At 44.5% G+C, this 19,210-nt stretch overlaps 1 protein-coding gene across 2 annotated transcripts in view; it reads right to left on the reverse strand.

The window, feature by feature from the left end:
• mafa (v-maf avian musculoaponeurotic fibrosarcoma oncogene homolog a (paralog a)) overlaps nucleotides 1-17,593 on the reverse strand; it is an 81,873-nt gene extending 64,280 nt beyond the window's left edge. Inside the window, exons 1-2 of one of the 2 annotated variants that reach the window (XM_053866084.1) lie at nucleotides 16,305-17,593; nucleotides 10,072-10,137 (exon numbers count right to left, since the gene is read on the reverse strand). In XM_053866084.1, the coding sequence (XP_053722059.1) occupies nucleotides 10,110-10,137; nucleotides 16,305-17,272 (996 nt within the window). In that variant the 5' untranslated portion in view covers nucleotides 17,273-17,593 and the 3' untranslated portion in view covers nucleotides 10,072-10,109. Of the gene's footprint in view, nucleotides 1-10,071; nucleotides 10,138-14,943; nucleotides 15,889-16,304 lie in introns of those variants that run through there. The other variant, XM_053866083.1, reaches the window with a different exon arrangement.
• Between the last annotated feature and the right edge of the window lie 1,617 nt (nucleotides 17,594-19,210).

Here is a 19,210-nt window from a genome sequence, read left to right on the forward strand (position 1 = left end):
TTTTCAGTTTTTTTATTTTTTTATTACTATTATCATCATTATTATTATTTAGCACTGTATTTTATATTACACAGGATATTATAAATGTTAATGTAAAAAAAGATAAATCAGTAGAAGTATCCGAGGTTGTGAGGAAGAAGAAGATGCTGTCGCTTCATCACCGGATGAAGAGCCATTTGCATTTTCGCGATGATGGATGCATGTACTTGAATGGTCCAAACTTCGAGGCCAAATATTACGCTTTGATGTCAGGGTTGAAAATTTGTTTTTTTTTTAAATTACAGCATTATATCGGTCGCACTCGTGTGCACCCTGGGAGGAGACGTCCGTGGCTATGTTAGGATTATGTTTCAATGTTCTTATTATAACTATTATGATGAGTGTTTGTAGTGGATACAAGAAAATGTCCATCATAGACTGCAGATGTGAATTTTTGTGAGGGTATGGGAAGGGCATCGAGACATAACCTCTGTCACAGTCAAGAGAAGATGCAGCTTTATAGCCTCCACAAAAAAAATAAATAAATGTAAAATAATAAAATCTATTATAATAATAATAAACCAATAATAAATATATAATATAATAATAAAAAAATCTTTGGCTTAGACAACACTACTGACTCAACCTGCTCTGATGAATTATTAGCAGGGACGGGACTCGATTAAAAGAATGATCTAATAAATTAAAGGTTTATTGGTTTATTCAGCAAGATTGATTTTTCTTTTAACGTTTAAATAGTTGACATCAGGGTGGAAACACCCCGGTGATGAATGAACTGTTTGCTGCATTTGAGTGCACAGAAAAACATCCACTTAAAATCCTGAAGGTTTTTTGTAAACGTGAGTTTTCCATTCAATTTTTCTCATTTTGTTTCGTTCACTACGGGTGTTTAGGTTATGACATCACATTGTGCGATGTGGTGCACCTGGAATTGGCGAAAATGTTCTCTGTGAAAGTAACTTTATGCGTCTGAGCTATTTGGATCTTCTTCAAAAACCTTCAAAATGTTTTGCACCCGCTCACCACTGATCAGAGAATAAAACCTGCGCTGTCATGTGATCAGCCATTGGCTGTGACGTAAATGTGTAAATCATTTGCACGATTCAGACTGAGGCGGTGGGTTGTCACGTAACTGTCTGCAGTGTTTCACTGTCCGCATATCTGCCAGCACACATGCAGGAGTAAATACCTGCCACAATGGTGCCTGCTGCTGTGTAAACGTCGGCCGGCAGTGTGGATGTCAGAATGTCCCTGTTTCCTGGTTTAGCATTAAAATAGGTCCAAACACAGCAGAGATGCAAGACTGCGGCTATTTACAGCACTTCACAGTGTGTGTACAGAATGCTGCCAAGTGTGTGCGGACTGGGACGGACTTGTGTGTGCGTACAGCTATAAAATTCAACTTTTTCCTCCCTGTTCATACAAATAATAAGCGTCTGTCGGATGAAATGCTACTCCATACAAGCTGACATGTCCTTGACCCCTCCATATGTGGTGGTTGTGAAGGACTGGTGAGGGCGCCGCGCCCTGCTTATGTCACTGCACCAACCTCCTGTTCACGGGAATGATGCCCTCTGTGTGTCCGTGACACCCTCCCAAATGACGCAGACATGCTGCTACCTTGCTGCCTCGCTCTGGGCATCTCTATAAATCTTATCCGAACCAAACACAGGTAAACATATTGTCTGCTGCCAAGACTTACAACCAGGTTCACCGGAGCAGTTTAGCCACAGAGAAAATATGTTTTCTCCTCCTGTTTTCCTGGGATGTTCATATACATCAAGTGAATAAATGTCAGTGTAGAAAGTGAACAATACAGTGGATGTTCACTGAGACAGGCTCATGCCATTGTACATAATGTCTATATATATTTCTGGTTTGTCTCAGAAAAGTTCATTGAAGTGTGACAACTGACAAACACACATAGCTTTTCTTTCTAAGCACACATGTTCCTGCGCTGTATTCTATTGAGCTTGATCAACGTTTCCATTATTTCACCAACAAAAGTGCAACATTGAATAGCGATGCCTGCGAATTCCTCTGAAGACACTCAGCGCCATCTATCCATTTTCGCCTGCTTATCCCGGTTGCGAGCGCTACAGTCTCTGTACGGCCACTTCCACCAGCTCCTCCGAGGAAGATTCCGAGGCTTTTCCCAGGCCAGATGGGAGATATAATTCTCCAGCATGTCCTGGGTCTGCCCAGTGGCCTCTTCTCATCGGGGGAGACGTCCTTACCAGATGCCCAAACCATCTCATCTAGTGTCAAAGTAGAACAGTGGTTCTGCGTTGAGCCTCTCATGGTTGCTGAAGACTGCAGAGAAGCTCATTTTGGCCACAGGTATCCGTGATCTTGTCCTCTCAGACATTACCCAAAACTCATGACTAGATGAAGGTTGGAACACAAACCGAGAGCCATTCCCTCTGGCTCAGCTCTCTCTTCACTATAACAGGCTGGTAGAATCTTCACATCTGTGCCAATGCCACCCCAACATGGTATGGACAATCCAGATGAGGTGTCAGACCAAATGTGGCCCAGACCCCCATTATGAAGTCGATGGAAGTTCATGGAGTTGCGGGTGAGGGAATTGGGCGACAGCCTACGGTGCGGCCTCAGCAGTTACAGAAGCTGGCTTGGGACAAGTTGCTCATTTCAGGCAGATTGGAAAGGAGCGGCAGCTTAAGGAAAGATGCAAACTATCTTCTAAATGGTGGGTTTATTCACTCGGACTGGCATCTTGGTCTGTCACTGTTTTAAACTCCGAGTGCTAACATAAAGGTCAGGGAGTCGGTGTTAAACACCAAGGCATTGTATGACCACGCTTTGAACCATAAAACTGATCCACGGACTCTTGTCTCAGTCGATTTGTGTGTGCGAGTATATGTGTGCGTTTGCGCTCTGTGAACCGAAAAGCTGGGGTCAGATTCTTCCAGTGTCGGGCTTAAAGGCCCTTTGAATGGGCCAGGCTGTGCTCATCTTGTGTCTAATCTTCCTACTCTGGCGAGTGTAAAGGAGAGGAGGAGGGAGAAAAAAAAAATCCATAGTCTTTTCATCCTCCTGTGACCAGTGCGCCTGTGAGACAGCAGCCGTGGGAATGGAGATGGATACAAGCAGCCCTGCCTCTGACCTCCTTCCACTCCAACACATGGGTGGAGATAAACAGGGCCACAAAGATCGCTAACATCTTTCTTTCTCAGACAAACAAACGCACACTTGCGCTGACACACACACTCACACACACACTGCTGCAGACATCTCATTAAAGCAATAGTAGGTGAATGTTGCAACAGCAGCGTGCCACTGGGAGAGAGCTCTATTAGGGATACTATCAAGAGACAAGAAGAGGAAATGAGAGTTGGAGTGCTGGTCCTGGGTGCGTCTCATTCTGAAATGGCAGTTGACGCATGTCTAATTTTGACCCAGGGGATCCGGCCAGGGAGCCAGTGCACCGCTTATTGGCGGAATCATTATGATAATGCGGTGACAGCCCGAATAACTAATGAAATATTCTTTTGTCCAAAAATGTGTGTTCTAGTGTTCTTGTTTCTCTGGGAGTTTGGAGTCATCCCCGCCTCACTTCCTCAACTGTCACAGCTCTTCACGGCGAGTATTCCACTTCAGCCGCAGGGATGCATGGAAGGCTTCGTCCTCCCTTTACACACTCTCTCCATCCTTCCCACTAATAGCAAATGTGTCCCTACTGTTCTTAGTCCTTCAAAACTCAGTCAGAAGAAACTCAGTCAGAAGAAGCGGCAGGAATCGGACTTGCTTCTTGGGACATCTGGTTGAACGTACTGAGGATCCGTGTCTCTTATTATGGCACGTCCGGGGTCATTAGTGTAATCCAACCAGACAGACGTTTATACAGCGAAGTACGCCACAGTATTCCCTTTCTTTTTTTTTTTTTTTTTTTTTTAAGCATCTATATGCAGCTGCTTCCGATAATGTCATCCTACCCTGCTCTCCGCTCCACGCAACCAGAGACTATCAGCTGTGAACTCATCGCTCTCCTTTAATGGCCAGGTCGCTCAGAGAGGAAGTAAACTGAAGCGTTGTGTGAAGAACGACCGAGGCGATATCGAGACTGAAGCGTGGGCATTACTCTTCGGAGTGACCCCGAGTTAAGAAGCTGCTTTAACAGGATTGACATCTAAAGTGTGGGCTCACCCACCCTCCGCTAACACGTCTATTGACTGTCAATACAAGCCGAGGAGGACACTATGAAGCATGAGGGAGAACTATTTACCCTCTTTTTAGTTCTGCTCCGACCCAATATATTTACCAGCAAGTCAGCCTTGTAAACACGTCCACTCTCATCGAGCCATGAAGCAGACTCCCAGGCTCCACTGCCCTCACTTGAGCATGGTGCGTCCACCTCCCGGTTCTTACCGTCTCTCTCCACTCTGCTCCAAATTGATCTCACCTTTCCAGCAGCCACAATCATTTGGTTTTATTCGATCGATAATTTATAGCTTTGAAGTCGTGAATTATTTATACGAAAACAGTTTAATGCAATACATCTCAATTCGGCGTCATGAATTTCATTCTCTCATTTGTATTTGTCTTGTATCCGATTCGCTGCACACAAGCAGGCGATTCATTTCAGGAAGCAAATATGATGATGCTTCATGTTTAGCTTTACCATAATATTCCACACAATTCTGTTGTGGCACGTTTGGTGCCATCACTCTGCAGCACCCTGGCGTGGGTCATACAAGGATGTCGGAAAACCAGAGAATAGAGTCGAGGTCTGCGTGTTTATTAATGCGATACTAAATATTGTTTTACCTTAGTCAAGGGAAACTCTAGCCCTGTAGCTGTGGAGCACAGACCACACAACGGAGCGCATGTCTGCGACTGCATGGCTCATATTAATACGACACTCAACAGACTGTTTGTCTTAGCACTTTGTAAACAGCGTAATGATATCTGTGGCTTTAATTTCTCTGTCTGCGCCTGCATTATTGCCCATTCTGCCGTGATTAAATCCCCGCCGTCGCTTCCCTTAATGAAATAAACAGACGGGTATCTGCTTTTGGTACAAGTTACCGTCTGAGTTTGGGAAACGGTGTTGTTATCGTCTCGGAGGCTATTTGTGTTTGATGTTAAGCCGCGAGTGCAATGCATTAAGTGTGGAAAGTAATGTGCACTTAGACGTGGAGCGGCGTGGACAACATGGTTTAATGTGCAGCAGTAACTCTGTTATACTGCTGCTTCTTTTTGTTGGTCTGGTTCTACATGCCTTAAAAGGTGCATTTGTGTAAAAATGAAGGATGAAGGAAGCCTTTGCTGGGCTTGTGCGGGACGATGCTGAAAGTGCGCGCGGAGGCTGGGAGGAAGTCAGGGACCCGGTCTGGTGTTAAAGTCCCAGAGTGAAGGCGGAGCTGGCCTCCACCGAGGGGCCCGGGTGAATGACTGCCAGAGCCGCTGCATGGCAGGATGAAGTGTGTTCATTTCCTTATTTATCGACTCACTTGCTTTTCTCTGAGTGTTTGAAATTAATAACAGCCAGCAGAAATCAGACAGAGGGATGAAAATCAGCACTTTCCCCGCAGTGAAGCCATTCATCAAGCTAACGAGGGGAAGAGTCGGAGTGGGACCGCGAGAGAGGGGGGAAAGTGACGTTCCGAGGGGGAGCAGGAGGGAAGCAGGTGCAGTGTGAGGCGGGGAGGGGCGCGGGAGGCAACACAACGGGCAACGGGAACAAAAGTTTGTTTTGGAAGAGAGGTGATAAGAGGGTGATAGCAGGGCGAGGATGAGGAAAAACATTTAGCGCTACACCAACGTGGAGACGCTGAAATACAGTGTATATATTGCAAGGTGTTTTAGGTGTGCCATGAATTTGTATAAAAAAGTGCATGCGTGTTTTTGCTTCACAATTATCGTCACTAATGTATAGCATGCGTCTTCAGATGAATGTATCTCAAACCAATGTTGAAGCGACGTGAATGGATGGTTGCATTTTGGCTCGGTGTGCGTTGTGCGAGCAAGTTCAAGAATGCTACCGCCACCTCCTGGATATCATTGTCACCAATGATATTCCAAATGCCATAAAAAAGTATGTGGATAAAATACATTTACAAAAAAGAAATAATGTTGGGGAAAACATGCTGCACTCTCTAAGTGCTTTTCCAGTCGATCATATAGGTCTGCAGACACACAAGCTGTATGCCTCAGTAGTAAAGCTCATTTAGACAGTAAGTCTGACATTTTAAAGGAACGTAGATTGCAAAACTAGATGTGTTTTAGGCAGTAAACCAGGGTGCGTGTTTATATTGTGATGCTAAACCAGGAAATGAGCAAGAGGGACACCCTGGAAAGGTCGCCACAAGTTCCATTCAGAGCCACGCTGATGCCGTTCATTTCACTGCGGCTGCTGCGTCATGGCTGAGCTCCGGCCCAATCCAACACCACACTCACGCAGCCAGAACCGGGCTGACTAAGGCTTTCCTGCCGGGCTCCGTTCTCAGAGAGAGCAAGGCGCCTCACGCTGAGAGCTGTGTCACGGTGAAATAATTAGCAAAGTGGACTTTTACTCAAACACACAGCAAAATCTGCTTCTACTTACAAAAACAGCTATCAAGTCCTTTTATTTTTCATTTGTTTACTGTCATGAATTTCTCACAAACGTGTTTATTCTTGATGATAGGTCCAATTTGAAGTGAGCTGTGTGTGTTTAAAGCTGTTCAAAGCCAGTTGAAAAACTTGGTGACCGCAACTGTATCTTCACCTCACTGTACATGGATATCCATATTTTTAACTTTAAAGTCAGACCAAAGTCTCTTTGGTCTCCAGGACTAAATATAATCCGCTCCTCCTGAGCAGTCTCTGGTTTCTCACTCCTTTTCGGAGAGGCAGGTGGAGGAGGAAGAGGACGGGATAACAGCCAGTCTTGAATTAATCACCCTCGACTTTTGACCCATATGAAGCAGGAGGTTGTTTTTGTACTTCTACACTGTCCCCTCTCCCGGCCTCCGCAACCCCCGTCTATCTCATTCATTTTCTCCTCCACATGACAGGTCAATCTGGATCGATTTCACCTGCCCTCCACGACTGAGACCAACATCCTGGCACACAGAAATAGAGCTCTCTCCGTGATAGAGGAGCCGTAGAACAACTTCTGAGAGCAGCCCTGAGACACTGGCATGCCACTGAAAAAGATGAAATTAGATTTGCTAAAGAAGGGATTTGAAGGCTCTGGTTTACATGGTCGATGTATTTTGATGTGTAGACAAGAGGTGACAATGTTTTTTGTCATAAGAAAGCCGTGAATCACCAGAATCTATCGGTCTGCTTTACACTCTTTCAACGTGTTACAGTAAAATCCTATATTTTTCAACTTACGGAAATGCCACGTCTTAGGCAGCTTTTAAAACAGCATTCAATGCAAAATCCATCTAAAACGTTTGAACTCCACTATGTCCTTTTACGTGCTTAAACGGTGCACTGAAGTCTTGTTTGAACCTTTTGTGGTTTGCAAATGTAGTTTCATGTAGGCAGTTTACCGGAATAGAAAATCAGATTTGGACCCACGTTTCAGGTTGTTTCAGGTCATTTGCCACGGTGGATCAGCAGTTTGTCACTGACATAGATACAAGGTAAACTATTCTTACTCAAAACTGTCACATAAACACCGGCACGCATGCGCAGCTCTGGCTATATTTACACTCATCTCCTACACAGCCTCATTCTCGCCCCTTATATACCATATACATTGGCACACCTGTGTTTTATCTCCGTCAGCAGATCCCGGGTCCTTCAACTCCCTGCTGAGCTGTGAACTTGCATCGCTTTGCATGGTGAACCCCGCGAGGCGCGACTTCTCATACGCGGAAACCATTGTATCACGATAATCTGTTTTTATCAGCTTGCCAACTGTAAACTGGTTTTGCAGCGGTGCCATGTTCTGGTGGGTGTCGGCGCCGGACACTCTTTCCCCAGGCAAGGACACCGAGACCTGGCTCTCCGTCTCCATCACTCAGGCTGTCCTCCTGGAGCTACGTGGCCAGACTGCTCAGAGCAACCCCCCTCTGCACCCCCACTCATCCCCTCATATGCATGGATTTGCATAAAACAAAGACGTGGCTCAGTCTGCCACATCGGAAAAAGAAGGGGATCGAACGGACCGAGCTGCGCTCAGCCTCCTTGGAGCTCAGCTGGCAGATTGTCAGAGTACTACATCAGGACCGAGCGGCGACATGGGAAGTCATCGGAGATTTACGAGGCAGCTAAGACAGACACCCTCATGGTTTTCCACTTTCATTCATTTAACATCCGTTCCCTTGGCATTGTTTATACTCAACACCCCTCAGCGCTGAGCAAAGGGCATCTAATTCACGCTGATGACGTGGGAGGAGATCAGAGCACTTAAAACACTTCATCTAAAGATGATTTGTCCTTGTCTCTCCTGATGGCTGCTGTCCTGCCTCCCGTCCTGAAGTTGAGTGGAGCTGGAGAAAGGCCAGCCGCTTCTTTGTGTCTCACCTCGACTCATTCATGTCACAAAATTGTGTGAGAAACGGAGCGGACGAGTCAAGCAGCATCGTGGACATGAGCAGCGCTGCGGAAGTGACACGGTGGGATCTCAGAAGTAAAACGGTTTTCAACCTCAGACCTGCATTTATTGGCAGAATTACGGAGAAACAAAACCCGCCTGTGCAAACATGATGCAGATGCAACACGTTCCGCTGACGTGGTCTCACATCACTTCTTCTCAGGGACAGTGCAAGTGCTCAAACCTCAAAGTGGGTGTGAGGGAAATCATGAGAGTGTAGCACCAGGTTACGATACAAAAGGTCAGAAGGTTTGTCACGACACTCCTTTTTCCTCGGCTGCATATTTGAGCACTTCTGTTTGTGTTTGTCTTGTTAGGATTACGATCCATTTAGAAGGACTTTACTTGTTATTCAATGGCTCTAACTGTGTGTTTTATGGCGTAATAAATAATGTCACTGCGATGTTGCTTCCACAGCCGTCATTCCACTTCAATCTCAAACATTCATTTCTTATTGAATTTATGCAATTTTTGCTACAACAGCAGACTAGTATTATTTGAAAGACTGTTGCCTAATGTCCCCAGAACATTTCTGCATTTACTTCTCACACAAAACTGGTCATGACACAGTTTATTAAAGACAGAGAGTCAATGTTCTGCTTTCTTTGCGGTCGCCAAATAATTCTTTGGTGTCACTGCTGTTGCAGTTCTCACTTAAGTGCATCCAGATCCCAACACACACACTGTTGTGTTTGCAATTTACTGATGCAAGCTTACATTTTAAACACAGTCTTGGTTGATCAGTATTGGAGCTCGAATTGTTTAAAGGAAAGCCATGCGATTTCCAGAAATATGGAGCATCGTCATCAATCTTTTCATAATTTTTCTTAACACATGCCTATCAACAATATAAATATATAAAAATATAAATGTATAAATATATAAAATAAAGTCAGTCTAGTCTGCTGTCACTGACTTTAAATGCATGCGTTTACTTTCATCTCCTTCTATTTTGAGGTTAAATGTTGACAATTTGTTGCAGCGGAGACACTGCAGTCCAATGGTAGAAGGTTGTCACTGCACTGGTCAGAAAACCCACATGCATTGTGGGAGATCCAGCTGTACTGGCTTCAAACGAGTGTCTATTGTTTCCTTACCAGCCAAACACGTTCATGGACTTCATAAACTCATGTTAATGTCCCAATTTGGCCCCCAAGCCTTGATAGATCACAGTTCAACATCAATTTTCTGAAGACAAAAGTGGTTACATCTATTCATTCAATGGTTCACAACCTCCTCATGGTCTTGTGTGAAGCAGTATCTCAGATGGACTGGTCACTGACACCACACACTCCAGGTTGCTCACTTAAAATCAGCATTAAAGTGTGTTGAAATTATTATTATTATTATAGAAAAGTGTTTGGATCATGATGTCTATTTAGCAAAGATCCCGTTGAACATCAGTTCTTTCAGGAATGTGTGCGGCGTTGTGTGTGTCATACCAACATGATGCATTGTAATACTTCAATAGCATAAATATTCCAACAATAAAACAAACAAAAAAACAGGTGTTTTACCTGAAGGAGTCTGGGTCAGGGAGGAGCAGGGCTTGAAATCACAGATGGAGGAATTTTCTCGACGACCTGCGGATGCAAATGAAAGGCAAGAAAAGATGAGCTGAATATCATGGCGAACGCATGCTTACTCCCTGTACTGTGACATGGCACGTGTCAAATTCAAAAGACAATCTCAGTGGAACGTGAGGTGCGCTCCCATCCTTTCTGTTTCGTGAAATTCAAACATGTATCAAGCCTCAGATGGAAAAATTTACATGCAAATAGAGCACATGTTAACAGGACGCGCGCATCACAAATACTGTAGCGCCTTGAACTCGAGCTAGAAAGGCAAATACATACAGCAAATCAAATGTTACACTGGTGTTCCTTCTTCTTCATACTTCCTTTAAGTCGTAAGCTGAGCTGTAATTGCTTCATGTCAACGGATCATTTACTAACTAAATCAAAAGTCCATGGAGGGATTTCGGTCCGTGGAGAAGGTGGGGTCAGTTCACTTTCAATAAGCAGGTAACAATAAGTTACAGTTCCTGGAACTGAACAGGAAGCTCCAGAGTGTGGAGATCTGATCTGAGGATCTAAACCAGAGAGCATCGTTGCAGGCTGCTGCAGGAAGAGGAGCGGTGAGCGGCAGATGCAGGTCGGCTGGAGAGGAGTTCAGCGCGGTGAAGAGGAAGTGTTGATAAAATCTCACAACGTTTGAAAGCCTGAAGCGGCGTCCCGGCCGCTGGGTTGCTGACCTGCACGCTAAAACACTCCTGATCCAGAAGACTTTTTCTAGGCTGGATGAGGTGTAGATTGACTGAAGTGAGACAGGCTGGTGGGTTGTTGCTGTTGGACAATCAGAACGTGTGAGTTGATCATAGTCAAATATGGGATTGAGGAGCGTGAGAGAGAAGATCCCGAGGATGAGGAGGGGAAGGGAGACTTCCTGGTGAGGAGACAAGGTGGAGTATGAGAATGAGAGCGGTGCTCTAAGGCTTTCAAACTCAGCGTCCCATAGCTTTTCCCCCAAGGTCTGAGGGTTGACCCTTCCTTTTTATAATGCAATGAATAAGTCCTCATTCATTTTAAGTTTAATATTTTATCTGTTCGAGTGTTAAAACTAAAGTAACCAGGATCAGAAAATGGTTTCGTATGGAAGTAAAAACAGTTTTCAGGAGTGCTGGATCCACATTTTGAAAAAAAATAGTGGGGTTCTGATATTAACTGAGCCGAAGTCATTGTCCGTGATGCGCCATCTTGTTCTTCTTCATTGTAAGTCATGTTCATATTATGGATGTGTGATAACTCATCGCATCAGTAATCGTCCGTGAATCGAAAATTGTGTTGGTCATTCAATGCAGTTTGAAAAAATACATATATTTTAAATTTTAACTGCCAAAATAAAATGTAAAAAAAAGTCCACCACCTTTTGTTCTCGGTCCTTTCGGAGAAATAAGTCCACCCCAACATGTTGCAAAGCTAATTACCAACATAACCTGCAGCCAGTCATCCAAGGACAAATGTTTAATGATGCCATTTGTGTCCAGCGACTGCTTCTTCAAACCTCTCAGGCCTTTGTGCAGGCTGGACTGCCAACACTTTACTCTGAATATCGGGGCAGCTCGGGGGAGTTTGGTTAGTGAGGAGTGTGACAGAAGCTCTCCAGGATGTTTCCACCACCTGGTTGTGCTAAAGCACTTCTCATCACTATCTGAGTCGCCACAGTTCCCCTTTAATAAAAGGAAAGTGACAGTGACGTTCAGCTCAGTTCAGTTCGTGTTAGTCATGTGAGCTGATCTGTCTTTAATGAAACGGGCTGATTTGGTCCAGAACAAACCCACGCATTAAAACATGTTTCATTTTGGTTGAACAAAACAACCCAAACCATCCAGGGAATGTTAATTCCTGGACATGGCAGCTGGGAACATCTTTCTTTCCAATTCGTTTTGCTCCCAGTGGTTTGGTTGTGTCTTTGCACCGACCGCAGCCTGATCCTCCATTGATGTGGCTGCGCTAACTTGACTCATGTTATTGTCTTTAAATGTCACAAAAGCTTACGGCTCATTATTCGACTGAAATGACTCCGACTCCTTCAGCTCAGTCTTTTTCACTGCGTGATTCTGAAATTGCCTCTTCGCTCTGGCGCTGTAGAGTTTACCAAGCGGACACTCACATTTGTGTAGACAAGCGTCACGACAAACCCCAAATTTAATAATTTCACATATTAAAAAACAGAGGGAAGTGGTTCCTGAGAGGCTGTTGTCGGTCAGGAACAATGACATTTTAGTGTGTCATCCATGCAATAGTTTGTTGTGCGAATGTTTGCCCTGGAATCGTACAGGAAATAAAATCTAACAAACCAAACATTTTACCCTTTTAGCTATGCACGAATAACCTTTAGATTTCACACATTCTGACTTGGAAATAACACGTTTCATCTTCACAAACTTGTGGCTTGCAACTTGTGAAAGTTGTGTAACCAATGTGGGATTATCAGCGAGGCCCTCGGGTGAATGTTTAACTCATTGAATTGCTCCCATTAAAAAGACAATAATTCCTTTTCAAATCCAGCGGCTGCAGGACGCTGTCAGTCGGTTTGTTTGTGCTACGGAGATTTCAATGTCTGTTTGCATGTAGTAAGATCAGTAGTCATCCAGTCGCGCTATGATTTATACAATATTCATATCAAACATAAAATGGTTTTTATCTCGCAAAACAATATTATACTGTTTCACAACCTCCTGCATGATGGTGAGTGAAGGATATCACTCATACTGGTGGGGCAGTTGGCAGTGGACAGTGGTCTGGCGCTGTGGTTTCTTGTCAGGGAAAAGTATGCAGTGGCTCCTCAGGCGAGGGATTACTCGAATGACTTTGAGAGCCGCTGTGCGCGCTCTAACATTTGACCTCTTCTCTGCTGCGGAGGAGGACAGCAACGGTACACAGCCCTTCCTAAGTGCATGTTTAACAGTCAGAAACCTCAAATCTGCACCGACGGAGGTGCAAAGCTGAGCAGGCAACACTTCTGTGTGTTTTGTTGGAAGCAGCTTGTTCGATAGTTCACTTGCACAGCTGTGGTTGATGTGTTTAGATGGTTTTGTGTTGCTGCGTCCTCGCGTTGTGTGTCTGAAATGAAACTGACTTGAGTGTGTCCCTGTGATTGACTGAAGGATCCTGCGTCTGTTTTGAAAACGGCTGCATTTGTGGGTCTGTGCAGTCATGTTTTGTGTATCTCATAATATGTCCATGTGCATGTGTGTTTGGATGTGTACTTACATGTAGTCTGATAAATATGTGTTGGCTTTGCTGGCTCAATCTTTGTGTACAGTTCATTGTGAGCGTGCGGATGTGTGAGTTCACATCTTATCATGTGCATGTATTATAGTGCTGCAGACTCATGTTTGTGTGCCTGTGTGTACGACTACATTTTCCCTTTGTGTCTCTCAGAATGGTATCTCTGTGTGTGTGTGTGTAGGTATGTGTGTGAGAGCGTACACACCACCTAGATTTAGATCAACGGATTGACATGTCTGCGACAGTTATTGTGTGTGTGTGTGTGTTTTACATAAACATGACGTGTGTATTTGTGCGGAAATCCAAATAAAACGGCAAAATATAGTCCGGAAAAGTATTTAAAATAAATAAAATACATTTTAAAAAATCCTTTTTTTATTTTTTCCCAGAGCTAAAGGTGCGTCCAGCAGTTTGCAGAGAGTAAAACGTCCCTATTTAGCAAACTGAGGAAGAGGGAGAGTGGGACGACTGTAAATTGCGTGGCGCTTGCATGTTAAGACCCGACACTGGCACAGCTGCATGAAGCTGCACTCACAATTTATCATCTCCACGTCGTAGGAGCCAGCGGTCCACACCACTATTAATCATGGGAAAAATCATTTAATTCAGCCGGAGCCCAACTATTGTCTCAGTCGAGCCACAGCAGCAGCAGCAGCAGCAGCAGCTCTGGTGAAACCCAAATCAGAGCGTGGCACTTTCACAGGTTCAGAGAGGTGCTGTGCACCACAAGGTCCAGTTAACTGTTTGGTGTTATGTTTGTTTTGCTGTGAAACGTGCAACATGGCAAAATAAAGGCGAGGTTTCAGCGGCCCGTCTGCTGAAGTCACCCTCTGAAAATGATGTGGAAATGAAATCATGAGTAAAAGAAACATGACGTGTGAAACGTGTTTTATCTCAATAAACCATGTAATAAGAGACGTCCAGCACCAATCGCACACGCACTCTTCGTCACACGTTCAGGCACGAGACAGTGACATTCACCGCAGATTAGATAATCTGTTTAAAGAAGTGGAAGAAAAGCACCACCTCTTCTAACTTCTCTAGCTAAGTACCTCCAGTTTAAATGACACCGTAGTGTTAGGGACTGTTTTTGCATTTAATTCTACGTCGCTGCTCACAAATATATTGATATATAATCCATTTGTTTTGCCCAGGACGGAGTTTAATCCAGAATAAGTTCTGTTGCGTGTTGAAAGGTCTTGTTGAAGACTACACACTGACACACACACACACACACACACACACAACTGCGATCACACTTCTCATAGTATATACAAGTTTGTCAAACCGCCTTCTCAAAAGAACTGATTCTCACAGCAACAGACTGAGCTAAAAACATGTTTATCATTTGACTATAACTAACTTTAAACAAACGTTTGTCTTAAAGCAGCAGATATCAACTTTGGCACTAGACTTTAACCTGGCTACACACTGTCAAAACATCTGTGTGGCTTTGTAAACACACCTGTTCACCCTTGTTAAAATCCTGTGCTTCAGCCTCAATCTCTTTCAATGTGAAGATGAGCCAAAAAAAAAAGTGAGGACTGCATTTCAGACAATTACATACATTTATTGCATATCATTTAATCGTATGAAATGACAGACGAGCACATGAACATCACATATGGTTAGTGAATGAATTTTTGCACAGCAAAATATATATATAATATATATACTATATATAAGACGAAAGATTAACTCACATTGTCAGAAATTCTAGGCGGATGGAACTCTCTCTCTCTCTCTCAATCGTCTTTGCTTTGTACATGCAGGGTGTCAATCCCTGTTGTCTAACAACGTCCAGACATTATTGATCTTAACTGTTATTGCTGAAAAGTGTTGGAGATACAAACAGCTTCTTTTTTTTTTTTTTACTTTTCATGAGCTGATGGTAAAAAGTGATGGTCGCTGTGTCACAATCAGGAGATGAAGAGTTAACGCTCCACTTGAAATACTCCGTTTTGGTTTCCGTTTTTATTCAACGCAGCAAATGTTTGTGCACTTTATAAAATAATATTGCTTATATATTGGAGTCCAGCCAATTTCTTACAAATACCTTTTTTTATTAAATACCATTTAAACTGTTTTGACTTGCAAGAACTTAAATTATTCCTTTCTTCAGTATTAAATGTTGTGAAATGTACAGTGTGATACATTTAAATAACAATAAAGGCTGTACAACTAAACTCCCAGGGTGATTTCACGAATTACTGAAGACTCGAACCAGGATCCCCGCCGGTCAATGACAGTCGATGGTGCTTGCACTTGAACTGGCACATTTACAAAAAGAAGAAAAAAAAAAAAAAATAGGGGGTGGGGGGACGTGGTGTGAATGGGGAGGGGGGATAAGTCCTGTCACTTTTTTGCTGAGGTCCCAAAAAAGCGAGGAAGCCATAAATGAAGTATGTATGCCATGCTGGAGTCATCCGACAAAAAAATAAAAAATACACCTTCAAGCACGAAAAGGGAAACCGTACATGTCCAGCATGCAGGGCAGCTCAATAAAATGTCTCTTTTGTCATGAAAAGTCTTTGTGTCGCTCTGAAAAATAATAATAACAAGCATGAAATGAGGCGTCAGGTTCACAATCCTCCCAAGTTTGGCAGACAAAAAAAGAGGCCCAAAATATGGATGCAGTTTGATTCTGTACAGTAAAAACCACGACATTGAGTTTGCATGCGCGCTGACGTTGCTGACTCTGAGAACTCACTGCAATTTTAAGTTTGGACAAATGCATTAGAAAAAGTGGATAAAAGTCCTCTGAATAAGTCCTTTAAAATGAAAACTAAAAAGACGGACAAAAAAAACTTTTATCTAAATGTAAAGCAAACTTGTTTAAAAAAAAAGTGTATAAAAATGTCAAAATTAACCAAATGAAAAGAAAAATGGAGTTAAAGAAAGTTTCAAAGCGGAGATGAATCTTTTTTTTTTTCTGTCGCGTTATGGTGGAGACTCACATGAAAAACTCTGGTGATGACGGGTTGTTGTCACTGCTGGATCCGCTTTCTCTGAAGCCGGTGCTGACGAGCTTCTCGTACTTCTCCTTGTACGCGTCCCTCTCCCGGACCAGCCTGGAGATCTCCTGCTTCAGGTGCTCCACTTGCTGCACCAGCTGCGTCTTCTCTCCCTCCAGGACGTGCCGCTGCTGGACCCGCTTGAACCGGCAGGACTGCGCGTAGCCTCTGTTCTTGAGGGTCCGCCGCTTCTGCTTCAGGCGGATGACCTCCTCCTTGCTGACCCCTCGGAGCTGCCGGTTCAGCTCCCGCACCGACATGGTCACCAGCTGCTCGTCCGAGAAGCGATCGTCCAGGCGCATGTGCGCGTGGCTGGACCCCGAGGTGCCGCTGGACTGGACGCCGGGCGACTGGTGGTGGTGGTGGCTGTGGTGGTGGTGGTGGTGGTGGTGTGGAGCTCCGTTCTGAGCCGCGGCGGCAGCGATGACCGCCGAGACCACCGCCGCGGCGGAGCCCATCTCCTCCCCGGCCATGGCGCCTCCTGCCCCGGCCGCGCTCGCGAACTGCTGGCCCCTGCCATAGCCGTCGAAGTTCTGCTGGAGCTGGTGGCTGCTGTTGATCAGCGCTTCCACCGCGTCCTCGGGGCTGAAGCCCAGCGCCTCTGGATTCAGCTGCTGCTGGTAACCGGACATCCAGTAGAAATCCTCAATGTGGGTCTTGGGCTCGCTCCCGGAGCTGGGGCTGGGAGCGGAGAAACTTGGGGACGGGGGCACCGAGCTGCACGGCGTGCTCATCGGGGTGGAAGACAAGGATCCCCCGGCGATCAGGCGGCTGCACTGGCTGATGCTGCGATCGGGCTCCACCGGCTCCTTCTTCACTTCAAACTTCATCAGATCGAAGTCATTAACATATTCCATGGCCAGGGGACTGGTGGGCAGGTCGGAGCTGCTCATCGCCAGCTCTGATGCCATCCTCTTGCTGCTGACGGGCCGCCAAACTGGGTGAGGAGCGGCTGTCACACTGGGCGGACTGGGAGCGACCTGAGCCAGTTTGCTGCCCTTTTTTGCAAAAGTCTTCGCCGCGACCCAAAAGACAGGAAGAAGGGGAAGCAGGCAGCGTCCTCTCTGGGGCGTGTGCGCGGCGCTCTCCGGCAGCTCAGTCCGCGCGCTCGAGCATGCGAAAGTCGGCGCGTCTGGATTTCAAACGTTTAACACTTGACGCTCTCGTGGTGGAGTCATGGCGCGGGCGGAGGCGGTGCAGAGGGAGCCGCGGCAGCGCGGGTGAAGCCTCGGTACGAGCCGCAGACTTTTCCCGGGATCACACCGCTCTAGAGTTTAAGAGCGTTGTAGGCGCACTGACGTCAACTGGAAATGGGAAATGGACTCGGACCGAGAGCCAATCGGGTCTCGGCTAATTAACATATTAGTCGCCTTCACGGAGCGAACTTTTCTCAACTGTCAAAGAGCGTCAGCTGACTGTCAGCTCAGGCCGCCGATAGCACGGCGACAACCGACTCTCTTTCTTTCATTTAGATATGTTTTTAAAACATCGTTCCGCGTCTTTCAAGAGCGATTATCAAAAACAAATCAAAACAAACAACTACAACCCAAGTGATCATGATCATGAGCGCTTCCTTCACGATGTTTTGGTTCGGTTGTTTTGTTTTTATACTTAGTTTCTGACACAATTATTTAGTAACAAAACTTTTAATTAAGTGCCTGTTTCCATTCATTCTCATTGGAATGCACAGCACAAAGATTCATTCGCGACGTAAAGTGACAAAATCCCGAATTCCAGTCTGCAGTGGTCAGTACCCGTTCATCCAACTAATGGAGTATCACCTTAGTTTGACTTTAGACTGTGACTTTTAGAGAAATAAACTCAATCAGCTGCTAGTTTTACTGATTTATTCACCATATTATATGACTATAGTCAATGGAACTTCGTCTTGCCTTGTTTCCTACCCTGGATTTCTTTTATTTACTTATTTATATAAGCTGCATAAATGTGTATGAATGCATGAATTTGATATGACTGAAGTCTCTGACTCAAAATGAATGACTTCTCATGGACTTGGAACAGTTCTATTTTTACAATGAAAACCATTAGGGTTGTTTAAGTGACTGTTTTTTTTATCCCATAGACATGAAGCTCATATCAGGTGATTAATATGTTTGAATACGTGAATTTATTTAGATAATAACGTACCCTTATTGACAAAAAAACTTTTTTTTCACTAAAACATGTCATACAACATGTATTTACGTCATTTTTAACATTAATTTGACTTTTTTTGCACCATACCATCATTGTTAATATTGATTGTTGTATGTGTTTCTCAATTCAATGTATATATTTCACCTTTTTTTTTTAATGGTTATTTGGGCTGCTCTATAGGAAGAAAAGAAACGGTTAAATTACATTTTAAAAAATGAAAAAAAAAAATGTGATAAGTGGTATATAATCGCATTTGAAAAGCAGCTGGCAGAGACAGTAAAACGAACCACAGCACTGAGTCCCGTCATGAAACTCAACACTGCCACCTTTTGGACACACAGAAGCATGAATTTCCTCTTCCAGCTGAAGACCTGTTCAACTCCAATGTAGATTTGTGTTCCAAGTTGGACATGAATTTCTGTTGAGGATGAGTACGTGAAGGAAAATGTGTACATCTGATTGGCCAGGCGTTATGTAACAGAGCGCAGGTTGTAAATGGGCAACGGGTGGCACTGAACCCAGTGTCCCGTCTTCAACGATAGGATCCTGTCGGGCTATAAAGCGGCTTTATCTCGACATTAGCTCAGGTCGCAGCGGCGTCACATACACATCGCTCATTCATTGCTCTTATCTCAGTTCAGAGGTCTCCTACTTTTGATCGACTCGTGTACAACAGTGTCATAACTGCAGAG

Source organism: Synchiropus splendidus, chromosome 5 (assembly GCF_027744825.2).
Source record: "Synchiropus splendidus isolate RoL2022-P1 chromosome 5, RoL_Sspl_1.0, whole genome shotgun sequence".
NCBI classification, from domain to species: Eukaryota; Metazoa; Chordata; class Actinopteri; order Syngnathiformes; family Callionymidae; genus Synchiropus; species Synchiropus splendidus.